General features: G+C 37.4%; 1 protein-coding gene across 2 annotated transcripts in view; it reads right to left on the reverse strand.

Annotated features, from left to right (window-relative positions):
• Positions 1–17319, reverse strand: part of GTF2E1 (general transcription factor IIE subunit 1) — a 37027-nt gene that overhangs the window by 19131 nt on the left and 577 nt on the right. For both annotated transcript variants that reach the window (XM_028843353.2, NM_001260889.1), the window contains 1 exon segment: positions 12204–12681. In XM_028843353.2, coding sequence (XP_028699186.1) covers positions 12204–12651 — 448 coding nt within the window. In that variant the 5' untranslated portion in view covers positions 12652–12681.

Below are 17319 nucleotides of genomic sequence, written 5' to 3' on the forward strand. Positions count from 1 at the left end.
AAATCACATCAGTAGTATATAAGTATTATGGGGGAAAAAAGCAGGGAAGAAAGAAGGTGAAGGGAAAGGGGTGTTGCTCTGTTATACAGGAAACTCAGGGCAGGCCTCTCTGATATAGTAATGTATGAGCAGAGACTTGATGGGAGCAAGTCATGCAAATGTTTGGACAAGGGAAAATAGCATGCAAAAAGGCAAATAAAGTAAAGGCATGCCTGGTGCACACAAAGCACAAATAAGGTGGCTGCTGTGAACATGGGAAGAGTGATAGAAATAGTCTCCAAAAGGTGAAATTGGGGAAGAAGCAACTAGAAGACTTTATAAATTCTGTTGAGGACTTTGACTTTTCTGAGGGAAAGAAGACGCCTCTGTAAGATTTTTAACAGAGGAGTGGCATGCCCTGATATGCTAGAAGGAGCACTAGTTGCTATGACAAACAGTCTACATGGGAAGCAAGAGTGAAAGCAAGGAAACTATCTAAGAGAGCTTTGCAAAATCTAAGCAAGAGATAATGGCATGCATAATTTTTCTGGACAATCTTATGAAAAAACTTTGAATCCAAGTTTTTTACTCCCCTTCACTCAAAAAGCTTCCCGGAAAAAGAAAAAAACAAAAGACACTTCAGAGTTCCATGTTAAAACTAAGTAGCTAGAAACAGAACTCCCAGGATTTTAGTGAGATAAGGAGGAAACTATAAAATTTCAAGACATAACACTAACATATATGATTAATTTTACTGCACCGTAAACATCCAACCACCACATAGCTTAGAAGCATATTTAGATACTGTTTTCCCCTCCCACTGAATATTTTATGAAATATATATAACCACCCCCCAAAATTCAATTTAGTCTGTCCTTCCTTAAATGGGAATTTATCTGGATTTGGTCTAATCATGCATCATTCCTCCATTCTGGACCTCATTATGAAGGGGAAAAAAGGTACAATATGGGGGAGGAAGGGCAGAAAACAACAAATTGAAGGATAGTACATGGATGAATATTAAAGCTTGCAATAAATTATCTAAACTAGGCCCAAATCAAATTCATTTCAGCATGCAGAATCAAACTCATCTCAACTATCTGAAAGACAATAGCCAATAGAATATATATATATATATGGAAGGTAGTGAATTGGGGAGCTTGGAAAAATAAGCCAGCTTAAATATTCTCCATTATGCCTGTGCATTTCTGAAGATGACATAATTAAACAGAGCATATTTTCTATATGAATACTATAACTGGGGGGTTCCAATTCCTAACCAAGGCTTCTAAATTAACCCAAAGTGACTAACATAATCCTCTAAAACCAGTGATAAAACCCCCAAGCTTCTCCATACTTTTAGAATGTCAAATATGTTCCAAATCAAAGAGTAAGTATAAAATTAGAGTTGAGAGAAGCCATATATGATATAGAATAGGATGAACTTACCATTTTACACATGCTAAAAGAAGGCCAAGAATGGTTACAGGATTTGCCCAAGGTAACAGTTACTAACATGACTAAGACTAAAAGTCAGGGCTCTGGAATCTTAATATCCTCTTGTTTTACTGTCTTACAGCCACTGCTGAAAAGAAAACCCAAAAAACTTCTGGAAATGACATGAACACTGAACACAATGATTATGCAAAAGGATTCAACATAATAAGTGTTCTAAATAAAACCATACAATATTATGAGAAGTTGATCAAGCATTACTAACCATAAGCTGTTTTAACAAAGTATTTAAGAAGCACTTTGCATCAAAAGAGACAAAGAAGGCCACTACATAAAGGTAAAGAGATCAATTCAACAAGAAGAGCTAACTATCCTAAATGTATATGCACCCAGTAAAAGAGCACCTAGATTCATAAAGCAAGTCCTTAAAGACCTACAAAGAGACTTAGACTCCCACACAATAATAGAGACTTTAACACCCCACTGTCAATATTACACAGCTCAATGAAACAGAAGATTAACAAGGATACCCAGGACTTGAACTCAGCTCTAGACCAAGTGGACCTAATAAACCTTTACAGATCTCTCCACCTAAAATCAACAGAATATACATCCTTTTCAGCACCAAATCGCACTTATTCTAAAATTGACCACATAATTGGTAGTAAAACACTCTGCAGCAACAGAAATCGCAACAAACTAACTGTCTCTCAGACCACAGTGCAATCAAATTAAAACTCAGGAATAAGAAACTCACTCAAAACTGCAGAACTACATGGAAACTGAACAACCTGCTCCTGAATGACTACTGGGTAAATAACGAAATGAAGGCAGAAATAAAGATGTTCTTTGAAACCAATGACAACAAAGACACAACATAGCAGAATCTCTGGGACATATTTAAAGCAGTGTTTAGAGGGAAATTTACAGCACTAAATGCCCACAAGAGAAAGCAGGAAAGATCTAAAATTGACGCCCTAACATCACAATTAAAAGAACTAGAGAAGCAAGAACAAACAAATTCAAAAGTTAGCAGAAGGCAAGAAATAACTGAGATCAGAGCAGAACTGAAGGAGACAAAGACACAAAACACCCTAATGAATCCAGGAGCTGGTTCTTTGAAAAGATCAACAAAATAGATAGACTGCTAGTCAGACTAATAAAGAAAAAAAGAGAGAAGAATCAAATAGACACAATTAACAAATGATAAAGGGGATATCACCACCAATGCCACAGAAATACAAATTACCATCATAGAATACTATAAACACAAGACAAGGATGCCCTCTCTCACCATGCCTATTCAACATAGTGGTAGAGGTTCTGGCTAGGGCAATCAGGCAAGAGAAAGAAATAAAGGGTATTCGGTTAGGAAAACAGGACGTCAAACTGTCTTTGTTTGCAGATGACATGATTGTATATTTAGAAAACCCCATCATCTCAGCCTAAAATCTCCTTAAGCTAATAAGCAACTTCAGCAAAGTCTCAGGACACAAAATCAATGTGCAGAAATCACAAGCATTCCTACACACCAATAATAAACAAACAGAGCTCCAAATCATGAGTGAATTCCCATTCATAACTGCTACAAAGAGAATAAAATACATAGGAATCCAACTTACAAGGGATGTGAAGGACCTCTTCAAGGAGAACTACAAACCACTGCTCAACGAAATAAAGGAGGACACAAATGGAAGAACATTCCATGTTCAAGCATAGGAAGAATCAATATAATGAAAATGGCCATACTGGCCAAGGTAATTTATAATTTCAATGCTATCCCCATCAAGCTATCACTGACTTTCTTCACAGAATTGGAAAAAACTACTTTAAATTTAATATGGAAGCAAAAAAGAGCCCACATAGCCAAGACAATCCTAAGCAAAAAGAACAAAGCTGGAGGCATCACACTACCTGACTTCAAACTATACTACAAGGCTACAGTAACCAAAACAGCATGGTACTGGTACCAAAACAAATATATAGACCAGTGGAATAGAACAAAGGCCTCAGAAATAACACCACACATCTACAACCATCTGATCTGTGACAAACCTGACAAAAACAAAGAAAAAGGGAAAGGATTCCCTACTTAATAAATGGTGCTGGGAAAACTGGCTAGTCCTATGTAGAAAGCTGAAATTGGATCCCTTCCTTACTAAAGATGGATTAAAGACTTAAATGTAAGACCTAACACCACAAAAACCCTAGAAGAAAACCTAGGCAATACCATTCAGGACATAGGCATGGGCAAAGACTTCATGACTAAAACACCAAAAGCAATGGCAACAAAAGCCAAAATAGACAAATGGGATCTAATTATACTAAAGAGCTTCTACAGAGCAAAAGAAACTATCATCAGAGTGAACAGGCAACCTACAGAATGGGAGAAAATCTTTGCAATCTACCCATCTGACACAGGGCGAATAACCAGAATCTACAAAGAACTCAAACAAATTTACAAGAAAAAAACAAACGACCCCATCAAAAAGTGTTTAGGATATGAACAGACACTTCTCAAAAGAAGACATTTATGCAACCAACATATGCATATACAGCATAGATGACGTATGAAAAACTGCTCATCATCACCGGTCATCAGAGAAATGCAAATGAAAACCACAATGAGATACCATCTCACACCAGTTAGAATGACAATCATTAAAAAGTCAGGAAACAACAGATGCTGGAGAGGATGTGGAGAAATAGGAATGCTTTTACACTACTGGTGGGAGTGTAAATTAGTTCAACCATTGTGCAAGACAGTGTGGTGATTCCTCAAGGATCTAGAACTAGAAATACCATTTGACACAGCCATCCCACTACTGGGGGTATACCCAAAGGATTATAAATCATGCTACTATAAAGACACATGCACACATATGTTTATTGTGGCACTATTCACAATAGCAAACACTTGGAACCAACCCAAATGACCATCAATGATAGACGGGATTAAGAAAATGTGGCACATATATACTATCGAATACTATGCAGCCATTAGGAAGGACAAGTGCATGTCCTTTGCAGGGACATGGATGAAGCCAGACACCATCATTCTCAGTAACCTATCACAAGGACAGAAAATCAAACACCGCATATTCTCACTCACAGGTGGGAGTTGAATAAGAACACATGGACACAAGGCGGGCAACATCACACACCAGGGCCTGTCAGGGAGTGGGAGGCTAGGGAGGGATTAGCAGGAGAAATAAATACCTAATGTAAATGACAGGTTGTTGGGTGCAGCAAACCAACATGACACATGTATACCTATGTAACAAACCTGCATGTTGTGCACATGTACCCCAGAACTTAAAGTATAATAAAAAAATAAAATTTTTTAAAAAGAAAATAAAGAATCACTGTGCATTGTTAGATTTCTAAAGGGCTTCTGAAGGATGGTGTTAGGGATACAAGGTAACAGGACTGGAAGGATAAGCAAAAACTTCATAGTTTCTCTGTTATGACAGAGAAAATTGGTGGGTAAGTGGAAAAGTCACAGAGAGGAAAAACTAGTTTGCCATTTTAGTTTACATAGCTCTCTACTATTTGTGTCTTTACCAAGTTTTCATTCATATACTACTTATTTTATTTTACTACACAGAGTTTCGCTCTGTTGCCCAGGCTGGCAGTGGCATGATCTCGGCTCACTGCAACCTCTGCCTCCGAGGTTCAAGCGATCCTCGTGCCTCAGCCTCCCGAGTAGCTGGAACTACAGGTGTGCGCCACCACGCCTAGCTTTTTGTATATTTAGTAGAGACGGGGTTTTACCCTGTAGGCCAGGCTGGTCTTGAACTCCTGACCTCATGTGATGCGCCCACCTCAGCCTCCCAAAGTGCTGGGATTACACACGTTGAGCTACCACTCCCGGCCATATATTACTTATGTACTTTTAAAAGAAAGAAAACGAATGCCATATTGAACTCTCCAAAAACATTCAATTCCCTCTTAATCAATATGCAGAAGCTATACAGTCATTCCTGGGCTTTTCTGAAAGCATTATCAAGTCCTTTGTTGCAATTTTTATAACTTATAATGTTCAGGGGAATATCTATTAAAACGTAATTTTGAAGTCTCAAAAAGTCACCTTTTAGTCTAATTCCTAAACTTTATTTTCATAAAGCAAATTTCTTCAGTTTAACTGGGCAAGGGAAAATGTATAGAAAAAGGAGTTGCTATTAGCAAACAGTAGCACACATGACAGGAACATAGTTTTACATTACATTTAATTATTTTACCTATAATAAAAAGAAATTTGAAAAATTATCTTTTAAAAATTCACCACAGAACACGTAACACTGCAAAATACTCATTCATCTGCATGCAAAAGAAAAATCAGATTTAATGTTTTTGAAATTCAGAATCAAATGTATCAATGATTTACACAACACAACCTCACCCTCCAAAATTCAATTTAATCAATAAAATTGGCTTCTCCTTCCTTAAATAGGAATTTACCTGAATTTGTTCTAATCATGCAACATTCCTCAATTCTGGAATTTATGATAAAGGGGAAAAAAGGTACAATGTGGGAGAAGAAGGGTAGAAAACAACAAACTGAAGGATGGTACATGGATGAATATTAAAGCTTGCAATAAATTCTCTAAATTAGGCCCAAATCAAACTCATCTCAACTATCTGAAAGACAATAACGAATAGAATATTATATCAAACCCCAAAGCATCAAAACCTGAAAGCAACTCTTCACAAATAAGCAAATAAATTAGCTCTTATGTCATTGGCATTGAAATACAAAAAAGATAAAAGATTTTTTGTTTTGTTTTGTTTTTTGAGATGAAGTTTCACTCTGTCGCCCAGGCTGGAGTGCAGTGGTGCAATCTCAGCTCACCGCAACCTCTGGCTCCTGGGTTCAACGGATTCTCCTGCCTCAGCCTCCCAAGTAGCTGGGATTACAGGTGCGCTCCACCACGCCCAGCTAATTTTTGTATTTTTAGTAGAGACAGGGTTTTGCTATGTCAGCCAGGATGGTCTGGAACTCCTGACCTCAAATGATCCGCCCACCTTGGCTTCCCAAGGTGCTGGGTTTACAGGCATGAGCCACTGAGGCCAGACAAAACGTTGTTTTTTTAAAAAAGTTCTCAAATCCTCAAAATCAAAAGCTGCAGAATTTTTAAAAATCAGACCTAAAGGTTTTGGGGGGGAAGGGTAGAAGAGGAACGATACTTGTTCCTATCTTCCCAGAACTTGTTTTTATATCTATTTTAACTTATTCTAATAAACACCCCCCTCTCTTGCTCCCCCCACTCCCCAATCCATACTTTTGAGCTTTGCAGCATAATTGTCTAATTAACCCATGCTGGGTAAGATTCCAAAGACTGAGAACTCAACAACTGAGCAAAACAACCTTGGAAAGACTTCTTCTTGTTTGTGTTTTTAGCACTTCAGGAATTGAAAACACTGCTTATAAGATACCTCCTGTCCTGGCAATAACAAATGCTGGCAAGCAATGTGGAGGAAAGGGAACTGTTGTACACTGCTGGTAGAAATGTAAATTAGTATAACCACTATGGAGAACAGTTTGGAGGTTCCTCACAAAACTAAAAATAAAGCTACCATATGATCCAGTAATCTCACTGCTAAGTATATACCCAAAAGAAAGGAAATCAGTATATCAAAGAGATATCTGCACTCCCATGTTTGCGGCAGCACTGTTCACAATAGCTAAGATTTGGAAGCAACCTAAGTGTTCATCAACAGATGACTAAATAAAGAAACTGTGGTACACATACACAATGGAGTACTATTCAGCCACAAAAAAGAATGAGATTCAGTCATTTGCAACATGGACGGAACTGGAAATCATCATGTTAAGTGAAATAAGCCAGGTACAGAAGGATCAACATTGTATATTCTCACTTATCTGTGGGATCTAAAAATCAAAACAATTGAATTCAGGGACATAGAGAGTGAAAGGATGGTTACCAGAAGCTGGAAAGGGTAGTAGGGATGGGGGATGGCTAACTAGTACAAAAAAATAGTTAGAAAGAATGAGTAAGACCTACTATTTGATAGCACAACCAGGTAACTATAGTCAATAATTATACATTTAAAAATAACTAAGAGTATAATTGGATTGTTTGTAACACAAAAGATAAATGTTTGAGGGGATGGATATGCCATTCTCCATGACATGATTATTATACATTGCATGCCTATATCAAAACATCTCATGTACCCCATAAACATAAACACTTACTTAGCCACAAAAAAATTTCTTTTAATTAAAAAAAATTTTAAAGGTATCTCCTATCCTAAGTAGAAAGAGATGAAGACAGGAAAAAGTAGCCTGCCCTATGAAGGCAAACTCTTTAACTGAATCTCACAAATACAGAATCCTAATAATTTTTAAACGTTAGGGTAAGGGAACAGAAAAGGAATCTCAATGAATGAGGCCATCAGGAAACAGATCTGTCCAAATCAAAAAGCTTTATCTGTAGTCACAAGCCAAGAAGGGACTCATATAATTTAACTCCAAACTTACATATGAATATCTTAAGTAGATACCAAGTTTACTTGACTATTCCAAGTGACTCAGAGCTCATCACTAGAAGAGAACTATTCAATTGTTGGCTGTTTTTAAGAGTTATTTATTAGAGACTTACTTAATTATCAAAGACATTTTTATGCTAATCCTAAAATCTGTTGCTAAGTCTTTCCATGGAGCCAAACAAAACAAGATGAATCTCCGTAAGAAGTGTCATATTCTCCCTTAATAGTAAATCTAAAACAGTCTAGCAATGTATATACCCCTAAATTTATTCTTTATTACATTATAAGATCTTCCAAATCCAAGAGTACAACACAGGCATGTACATTGCACCCACATACACATTATTTGATGAGTTGAACTTGATAATCTCTCAATTTCTATTTCTAAGATTTTATTAAATATACATTTATAAGATTCCTTTTTAAAAAAATTTAAATTATCTCATGTCAAAATTTAAAATGTGACTCCTTCTCTAGGTGAATACAGTAAAAGGGGCTCCCAAATTATTTCCAATTCAAACATCTAACAATTCTACTCCACTCACCCATAGTAAAACTACAATGCCATATATGTTTTTAGAGAAGCTCTAAAATTGTATTTTTTTGCCCAATATTCCCGCTGCCAAGAATCATAAGGAAAAATGTGAACACAAATAACATGCTATATATACAAAAGTATTCAAAGCATCTTATCTATACCAGCAAAAAATAGATACCACGGAAGTGCCCAAAAGGAGGGGAAAGGAAAATGGGAAAAAATTACACCTATTAAAACATACTTTGAACACTAGATAGAAACAGGAGAGTTTGGTACATTAAGAAACCAAGAGATCATAAACTATTCTAAGCTATGATTGTAATTGTAGGTAATATGTAAAAGGCTGGTGGCTTTGTGAGTGATTTTTTTCTCTTCAAATTTGTCCCTGGCATTATGGTTGCATAATTTTTAAACTAAAAATGGAAAATATAAAGCTATTTCCAAATCATCTAACCTTAACATCTAAAAAGAGATAAGATCCCCCTCTCCCCCTCAGGAGAAGCATGCTGTTGAACTTAACTTAGAAGTGCCATTAACTCAATCACCCATGGCTGAGACTGCTAAAACAGAAATACTTAAGTCTATTTAAACGGTCAGGAAGCTTGCTAAATCTAAAACACGCATTTATGAAACACAAGATGTTATTTTGCTGATTCATTGAGAGATTTCATGTCATGTTTTTGTTTTGATTACATAATCCTCCCATATTTTAGAAACTTAAAACAGCTGGTTTTACCTTAATGATTAAGCTTCTGAGGGACTAGTGTGCAAAGAATAGGTTATTCCATTTTAGTAAATAATGTATCTATACATCTGAAGAGAGTTCAACCCAGAAATACCAAAAGCAAATCTAAATGGAAAGTATGGAGAAAATCTACAATCTTTAGGAAAAGTAGAGATGGAGTAGGGAAAAGTGGTAAACTGAAGTAGGAAGATCGATGGCTTATGTGTGAATTAACAATGGTAAACAATCCTTGCTGGTCTGTTTCCTCAGTCCAGAATTTGCAGGTGGTCCTCAGGAGCTCATCTAGGAGTTACTACCCTTTGTCCTGTGGCAGAGAGTTGCCCATACACTTGAGTTAAGCATTTTCTGTCAGGGAAAACAGTAAAGCCTAGAAGGCTGCAAATCCAATTCCTGAGTATCCCCTAATTGCTCATGCACACCACAAGTCAATCTGAGAACTACTGAAAAGAAATGCAGGTAGAAGTCCATTAAATACTTCCATCACTTGATCAGAAATATTATCAATCTCCTCTAGCAACCAGGAAACTGGATTTGTACAGGACTGGGCTTAGAAAGAAAACTGCAATCTACCAATATACACAAAGTATAATTATCACAGCAGAAAAAGTTCCCTCCTACCTTACTATACACACCAAATTTTTATTGCCCATCTTCCTCATAATGGGGTGGGAGTAGAGAAGAGAGAGATGAATACTGAGCAAAACAAGAAAGAATAATAAAGAAAAATACAAAGATTTCTAAAAGAAATGTATAGACCAAAGGAGGTTGTTGGGTATTAACAGTTTAAAAACAAAACAAAACAAACACAAAACTCACAACATCAGAACTGGCAAGCAACCGGGGCCTAATATTGCCTAATCAGCACATTTTCCCCTTAAAGGAGCATCTAAATGAAAAGCCACATTACAATAAAAAGGCAAGTATGTTCTCAGAATGAGGGTCCCTAATGATTATAAATTTTTAATCATAATACCTCAGGCTTCACTGTAGGACATAACTGCCAATTAAGTCAAACAGTGTTGGCTGATAAGGGCATCCTCCCCTGAGTGACATCAAGATTAAGTGACTTATTCTTGCTCTCAGGTACCCCTTCTTTTCATCTTCATGCTGACCATAGCCCTCACATTAAAAATAGTCTTTGTTCACACTGGTCACAACTCAATTGTTTCAGTTTTAGCTTTATTTCATAAAATACTTTCATGCCCTCTACCCTAACTCCTTGATTCAAGTCCCTTGACTGTACCAGAATGTTAGGCCATCTCTTTCACAGGCCATCTATTGAGTTCAACTAGTTTCATTCAGAATCTAGGTGAAATTCAAGAGTATCATGATCAATCTCCTAAATACTGATATATAAGTAGTAGAAATCATCTCCTTTTGGAAAGTTTCATTAAATTAAATATGACTCAAATGACAAATAAATGTAGTAGAAGCATGTTATTTTAGATTGCTCTAAGGGACTGGATAACACCTTTTACTGTGGTCAAGAGTGATGAAGCCAACATCTTAAACATCTCTTTAACAAGAGTGTTAAAACCAACATCCATAGAGAATTACAAAACCAAACCCAGACCTCCTGTAAGAAATCTGTTAGAGTGAATGGCAAGAATCATGAGACTTTTCTAGCCTATTTTGAAGAGCTCCAGATATATTCTACAACCTTTCTCTATAGAACACTCAAGCAATTCTCATACCGAGGATGGTTAAGACTTTCTTATAATCAAGATCTCTCCTTGTGGAGCCCTTTCAAGGTAAAAAGCTAGGCTCAGACAAATTAAATGTTTAATTGTGAATTCTTTAAATGCATCCAAAATCACTGCCTCACAGTAAATAAGAAAAAAAAGGTCACAGATTGTTTCTGGCTCTTTTTGTCATAACCTGAATTTATATTGGGGTTATTTCCCACTTAAAAAAATAATTTTAAAATTATTTAAAATGTACCATATATAACATAAAAATCAGAAAATAAAACATACACAGAAATCTGTACTTTTGTACGACAAAATATTTCATGGGTCAAAGTTTAAACTTTCAGATGAAGTTTTTAAAAAGACAGATCTATGAACTGAAAAGCAGCCTATACTCCTGAATTCAATCATAACAAAATGACTTAATCTAATAGCATTGAGTCCTTCTATAGATTTTTACCTGTAGAAAATAAGACAAAATTGATCCATTGAGTATTCAGCAAAACTAGTCTCTTTTTATTGTGTAAACAGATAACAAGATAAAATAACTATATAGCTGAGAAATTTAAAGTTTCTCATGTTTATGCTAGACATATTGTACTTTCAGAAAATGTATTTTCAGAAATATGCAGAAAATACATATTATATTTTCAGAAACATTTCTAAATTGTGTTAAAAATCCTTAAAACTATTCAATCAAATCAGGCCAATTATATATCTTGTTGACAATTTTCTTCCAATAATAATGTCTATCTAAAGGACACTAAATGTCTTACCTTAGAAAGAATTCCCCTCTTATTTCATCTGGCTAACTCTTACTATCTTTTAGGTCTCAAACGTTAACTTCTTCCAGAGGCCTTCCCCAAATCCAGATTACATGCCCTAGTTATATACTCCTGATACCACTTTCTACTTTTACTAACAAAGCATTTAAATACACTGTATTGCAACTGTCTAGAGGTCAAAAATAAAATTAGAACAGCCTCAAAGTGGTAGAGAAATCAACCCTTCAGAGTAGATTGCAGTTGTAAATAAGGCGGGGTGGGCAGAGGTAGGAGGGCCATAAGTGAGAAACTCCCTTGTGAAGGAGAAAGGCTTTGCAAAGGCTTCTCAAAGTAGTGCGACAGCCAAACAGGACAGTAAGACTGACTGCATGCTGTGACTTACACTGATCCATTCACTTTTATAATAATATATATGATGGTTTAAAAATTAGATGAGTCAATTTAAGAAAAAGGGTAGTACACACTTTATTTTAAAGATTCACAAACTGGATAAACCTCACCTGTCATAGGATCAAAGAGCTGATTAGCTTCTAGGTCTGTGAAAGTACTACAACAGACAGGACATTTGAAGGAAGCCCGGTTGGTCGAATCTCTCTCATCGGTCTCAATCCTCCTTCTCATGTGGTCTAATTTATATTTTACCACATTAACAAGAGTACGATAATTGATGAAGTAGTAGTTATGGCGAGTGGTTTTTCCGTCTGCAGCAGTCTCTACCCTCATTCTGCATTTGATAAACTTGTCTCCCTTTAAATTATTCAAAACTGATCGAAGTTGCTTCCGATCAAACTTGAGCAGCTCCAACATATCCTCCTCTTTCACACAGGGGTTCCTGATCAAGATGTCCAAGGCCAAAGCATGCTCAATGCCATAAAATCCCCGGATCACATACTTGGCTAACCGCTTCAATGCTGCTGGAACTTCAGTAAGGACATCTGGGTCTGCCATCTTTAGCAACGAACTCCAACTTTAAATATACTGAATTCAGAAAAAAATAGAAAATTAGCCAGGTATAAAAACATGGTAATCATATCCACCATTCTTGCAGTGCCAGAGAAGTACTCAAAGAGTTTTAAAACATTCCTAATATCTAAGCATTTAACAGAGCAGAACAAGATTTTCCTCTAGAGTGCACAAAAGATTACACACAAAAAGTTTTACATATTTCTTAAATAGCTACTTTTATGATCTAGAGTATGTTTGATTAAAAAGTAACTTTTTATAAAACAATATATTATGTCAAGTCTCCTTTACTTCAGAAGAGAAACACAAAAAAAGCTACATGAAATGCTCACTATTCTTTGGGAATGCTGGAAACCCTGAGAAAACTAGCAGTTAGCATTTCCTAAAAGTGTCTTTGTTTCTTTTCTTGAGTAAAATTTTTCTACCAAGATTCTAGGATGTTTTACATACTCATGCTTTCACAATAATATCACAACAAACCAATAAACACATAAGTAATCACCACCTGGGGTGTTTGACAAAATCATTAACTGGTGTAAAACTGAAAGAAAGTAATACTTAGATCCAGATAGTTTTACTAACCTTGAAAAATTAAATCTCATAATCAAGGAAAGACCATCCAGTCCTTAAAAAGGTAGAAAATGAGAGAGGGAGCGCAGCCCAAAATATTCTTAAATACTGAATCCCTTAACAAAGCAGAAACTAAGTGTATCTCATTTCCATACCATGACCCAGAAAGCTGTCTTCTCAAAGCCCATATTGGCATGTGGTTTAATTTAAAAACCTGGGCTTCTGGAGGTGGAGGTTGCGGTGAGCCAAGATTGCGCCACTGCTCTCCAGCCTGGGCAACAACAGCGAAACTCAGTCTCAAAAAAAAAAAAAAGAAAAAAAACCTGGGCTTTGAAATTCAGAGTACCAGCCTGTGTTTTGGTAACTATGTAATCCTGAGCAAATCCCTTAAACAATTTCAAGCCACATTTTACTCTCTAAGATATAAGGATAGTATCAACTACCTCAATGGAGTTGTTGTGATTAATAAGAATGTAATTAAAGTGCTTAGGAAGGACAGCTTCCATATCAACTTAATATGTTCCAAACTAAAAATGGCTAGACTATCCACATAGATTAAATCAAGTTAAATTTCCCTAGCCCACAGGGAATTTTTTTTTTTTTCTTTTAATAGAGACAGGTGCCCTGTTGCCCAGACTAGAGTTCAGTGGTGTGACTTGGCTCAATGCAGTCTCAACCTCCTGGGCTCAAGCAATCCTCCCACCTCAAACTCCCCGGTAGCTGAGACTACAGGTGGACACCACCATGACTGACTAATTTTTGTATTTTTTGTAGGGACAGGGTTTCACCATTTTGCCCAGGCTGGTCTCGAACTTCTGAGCTCAAGGGATCCACCCATGTTGGGGGCTTCCTAAAGTGCTGGGATTATAGATGTGAGCCACCACACCCAGCACAGAATTTTTTTTTTTTTTTTTTTTTTTTTTTTTTTTTTGGAGACAGGGTCTCAGTCTGTCACCTAGGCTGGAGTGCAGTGGCGCGAGCTCAGCTCACTGCAACTTCTGCCTCACGGGTTCAAGCGATCCTCCTGCCTCAGCCTCCTGAGTTGTTGGGACTATAGGCGTGTACCACCACACCTGTCTAATTTTTGAATTTTTAGTAGAGACAGGGTTTCACCATCTTGGCCAGGCTCCACAGGATAATTTTTAACAGACATCCCACTGAAATATTTCATGGAGAATCATATTCTATTAATACTAGTTTCAACTGACCTTTTTATTTGAAATCAATGGTTATCAACCACAACAGATTTAATACTCTTTTAATAAGAAATGTTTTGATATCCATAGTATCATACTATAAGGAAACTCTACACACCAATCTATAACCAATCTATGCACATATTTTGGGGGGAAAATATAAGGCCCTTCGTGTAATAAAGGAAAAGGCAGTCAAAAGAAAACACGCACTTTAGGTTATAAATACTCAGGTATGACTATATATTATAAGATATAACAAAGTAGCACCTAGATCCAAATCTGTGAACCTAGAGCCTTTCCGCTACCCCAGGGCTTAAGGATGCCCGGCAAGTGCCTGGGCTAGACACCAAAGTAGTACCACAGCCATACTACTGGACACACTTTGCTCTCCTTCTCAGTTTGGTCTGTACATTGTACTTGAACCCAGTTTTGGTTTTTTGTTGTTTTACATCCTCAACAGTTGTCAGAACACAACATATGGCTTCTGAAACATTCAACAAAGAACAGCAAAAAAATGTCAACATAACCTGTTTCCAGGATTATTTCCTACTATTGTATTCTCCTTCCCTGCTCCATACATGCCATGTCCCAGACTAATAGTTCTCAAGCCTGGTTTTAAAGCAGAATCATCTAGGGAACGTTTTAAGAATACTGACCATGGGCCCCATTCCTAAAGGTTTTGTCTCAGGTGGTTCGGGGCGGCCAGATTTGGCATCACACAAATTTTTAAAGCTCTTTAGGTGGCTCTACTATACAGCAAAAGTACCTACTATATATCCTGCCAATGCTCATCCTGCATGGAGAGGTCCCTGTGCCACTAATCGCTCAGCCTGTTTCCTTTGCCTAAAACACCCTAGGGAGCTGTGAAGACTAAAGTCAGGGAGTGATGTGAAGACTTTACAATCCAACAGTTTTGGGGTTTAAATCCCAGTTCCAGTATTTCTTAGCCCCCCTGACCCCAGAAAATTCTCAGACTCAGTTTCTTTATATATAAAAAGTGATTAGGCCAGGTGCAGTGGCTAATACCTGTAATTGTAACACCTTGGGAGGCCGAGATGGGGGGACTGCTAGAGTCCAGAAGTTGAAGACCAGCCTAGGAAACACAGTAAGACCCCACCTCTATAAAAATTTTAAAACTTAGCCAGGTATGGTGCCGTGCACCTGTAGTACCAGCTGAGGTGGATCAACTGAGCCAGGAGGTCAAGGCTGCAATGAGCCATGATTGAGCCACTGCACTCTAGCCTAGGTGACAGGACATGACCCTCAAAAAAAAAAAAAAAGTGATTAACGGTCCCCTGCTCACACAGTTAATGTATGAACTCAGTGAGATAATTAATGCAAAGTGTTCTGCTTTCAGGGCTGGCATAAGAGTTCAATTCAGTACTGGCATTCATAATAAATCCCCTATTTAGAAAAACGACTCTTATACCAATATGAAGAATGGACTCAAATGGGTGAAGGTGGAGGCAATGTGGAAGTATTGGGTGTATAAAATCAAACTACGGAAGAAGGCAAAAAATTGCAAGAAGAGAACAGAATGAATGAAAGTTATTACAGAAAAAAAAATAACAAGGACCCAACAAAATATATTGGATACAGAATATGAGAGTAGGAAAAATCTTAAATAGCTCTGTTTTGAGCCAGTGTAGCTAGGAAAAGTACTGCCATGAGAAATAGGTGACACTTGAAGAGGAGCAGATATGGAAGAAATGAGGAAATCATTTTTAGAAGTGTCTCTGAGGAAATACCATAGGATATTCCTCTGAATATGCCCAGCAGGTAGCTGAACAAATGAAACTAGAGCTTAGGAATGAAATGAAGCTGTGCCACCTTGTTCAAAATCTGTGCATTCTAAAATCCTCCTTCCTGACCACTAACTTCTCTCCTCCACCACTTCCCACTCACACTGAATCTCCTTACTCAATCTCTAGAGGTCTTAGGTAAGAATTCTCAAACTGGCAGCCCCCCAACGCATTGTTTCACCCAAAGAAATGTTTCAAAAATTTTCTGAATTAGTTGTCAACATTTAAAAATTGTAAGAGTTCACATAAATTTCAACTTCCAGCTCCTCCTGAAAAATTGGAAATATCTGAGGAAAAAGTGAGCCCATGGTCCCACATGGAAACAATAAGCTGAAGACGAATAGCAGCTGGCATTATTAGGGAAGGAGTATGGCTGGTCTCTGGAGACTTCTGAGTGTGGTACCTCCTAGGACCTTTTGTTTCTTCCTTTGATCTTCATAGTCCATGAGTCATATCCCAGCCTCACCTCCCTACCCCAGTCCAGACACGTGTATTTTAATCATATAAACATTTAAGGACTATTGTGCACCAGACACGGAGCTAGAGAAACAAAGTTGAAAAGAATGCACCCTCTGCCCTCTGTCTACTCTGTCAGCCTCATATCCAGCCACACTAGCATATTCTCAATTCCATAAGCCACATGTGCTTTCCGTGCTTACCACAGCTTTGCACAAGCTGTTCCTTCTGCCCCTACAACTAAGCCAACCCCCTTCTCCTAATCATCCTTCAAGTCTCAAATGACGTTTCCTCATAGAGGCCTTCCCAGACTCCCCATTAGGTAGCGTACAATCATCCCCTCTCACATGTTCCATGGCTCTTTCTCCCTTCTTGTACTTTCTCCATGTCTATCTCTAAGACCAGACTTCATTTTGTTCACCAATTAATTTCCAGTATCTAGCACAGCCAGACAAGTACTTCCATAAAACTTTCCTTATGTGTCCTAGACACGTGTTGTTCCAACATGGCTCATTTTGCCAGCTTCCCCCCGCTTCACTTCCTCCACTCTTGCTTCCACGGTAGAATTGGACAGGCTATTGGGCACTCTCTTCTTAAATTTAAAACAGTTTTAAGCTGGAGGTGAGTGG

The sequence above is a fragment of the Macaca mulatta genome, chromosome 2 (assembly GCF_049350105.2).
Source record: "Macaca mulatta isolate MMU2019108-1 chromosome 2, T2T-MMU8v2.0, whole genome shotgun sequence".
Taxonomy (NCBI): Eukaryota; Metazoa; Chordata; class Mammalia; order Primates; family Cercopithecidae; genus Macaca; species Macaca mulatta.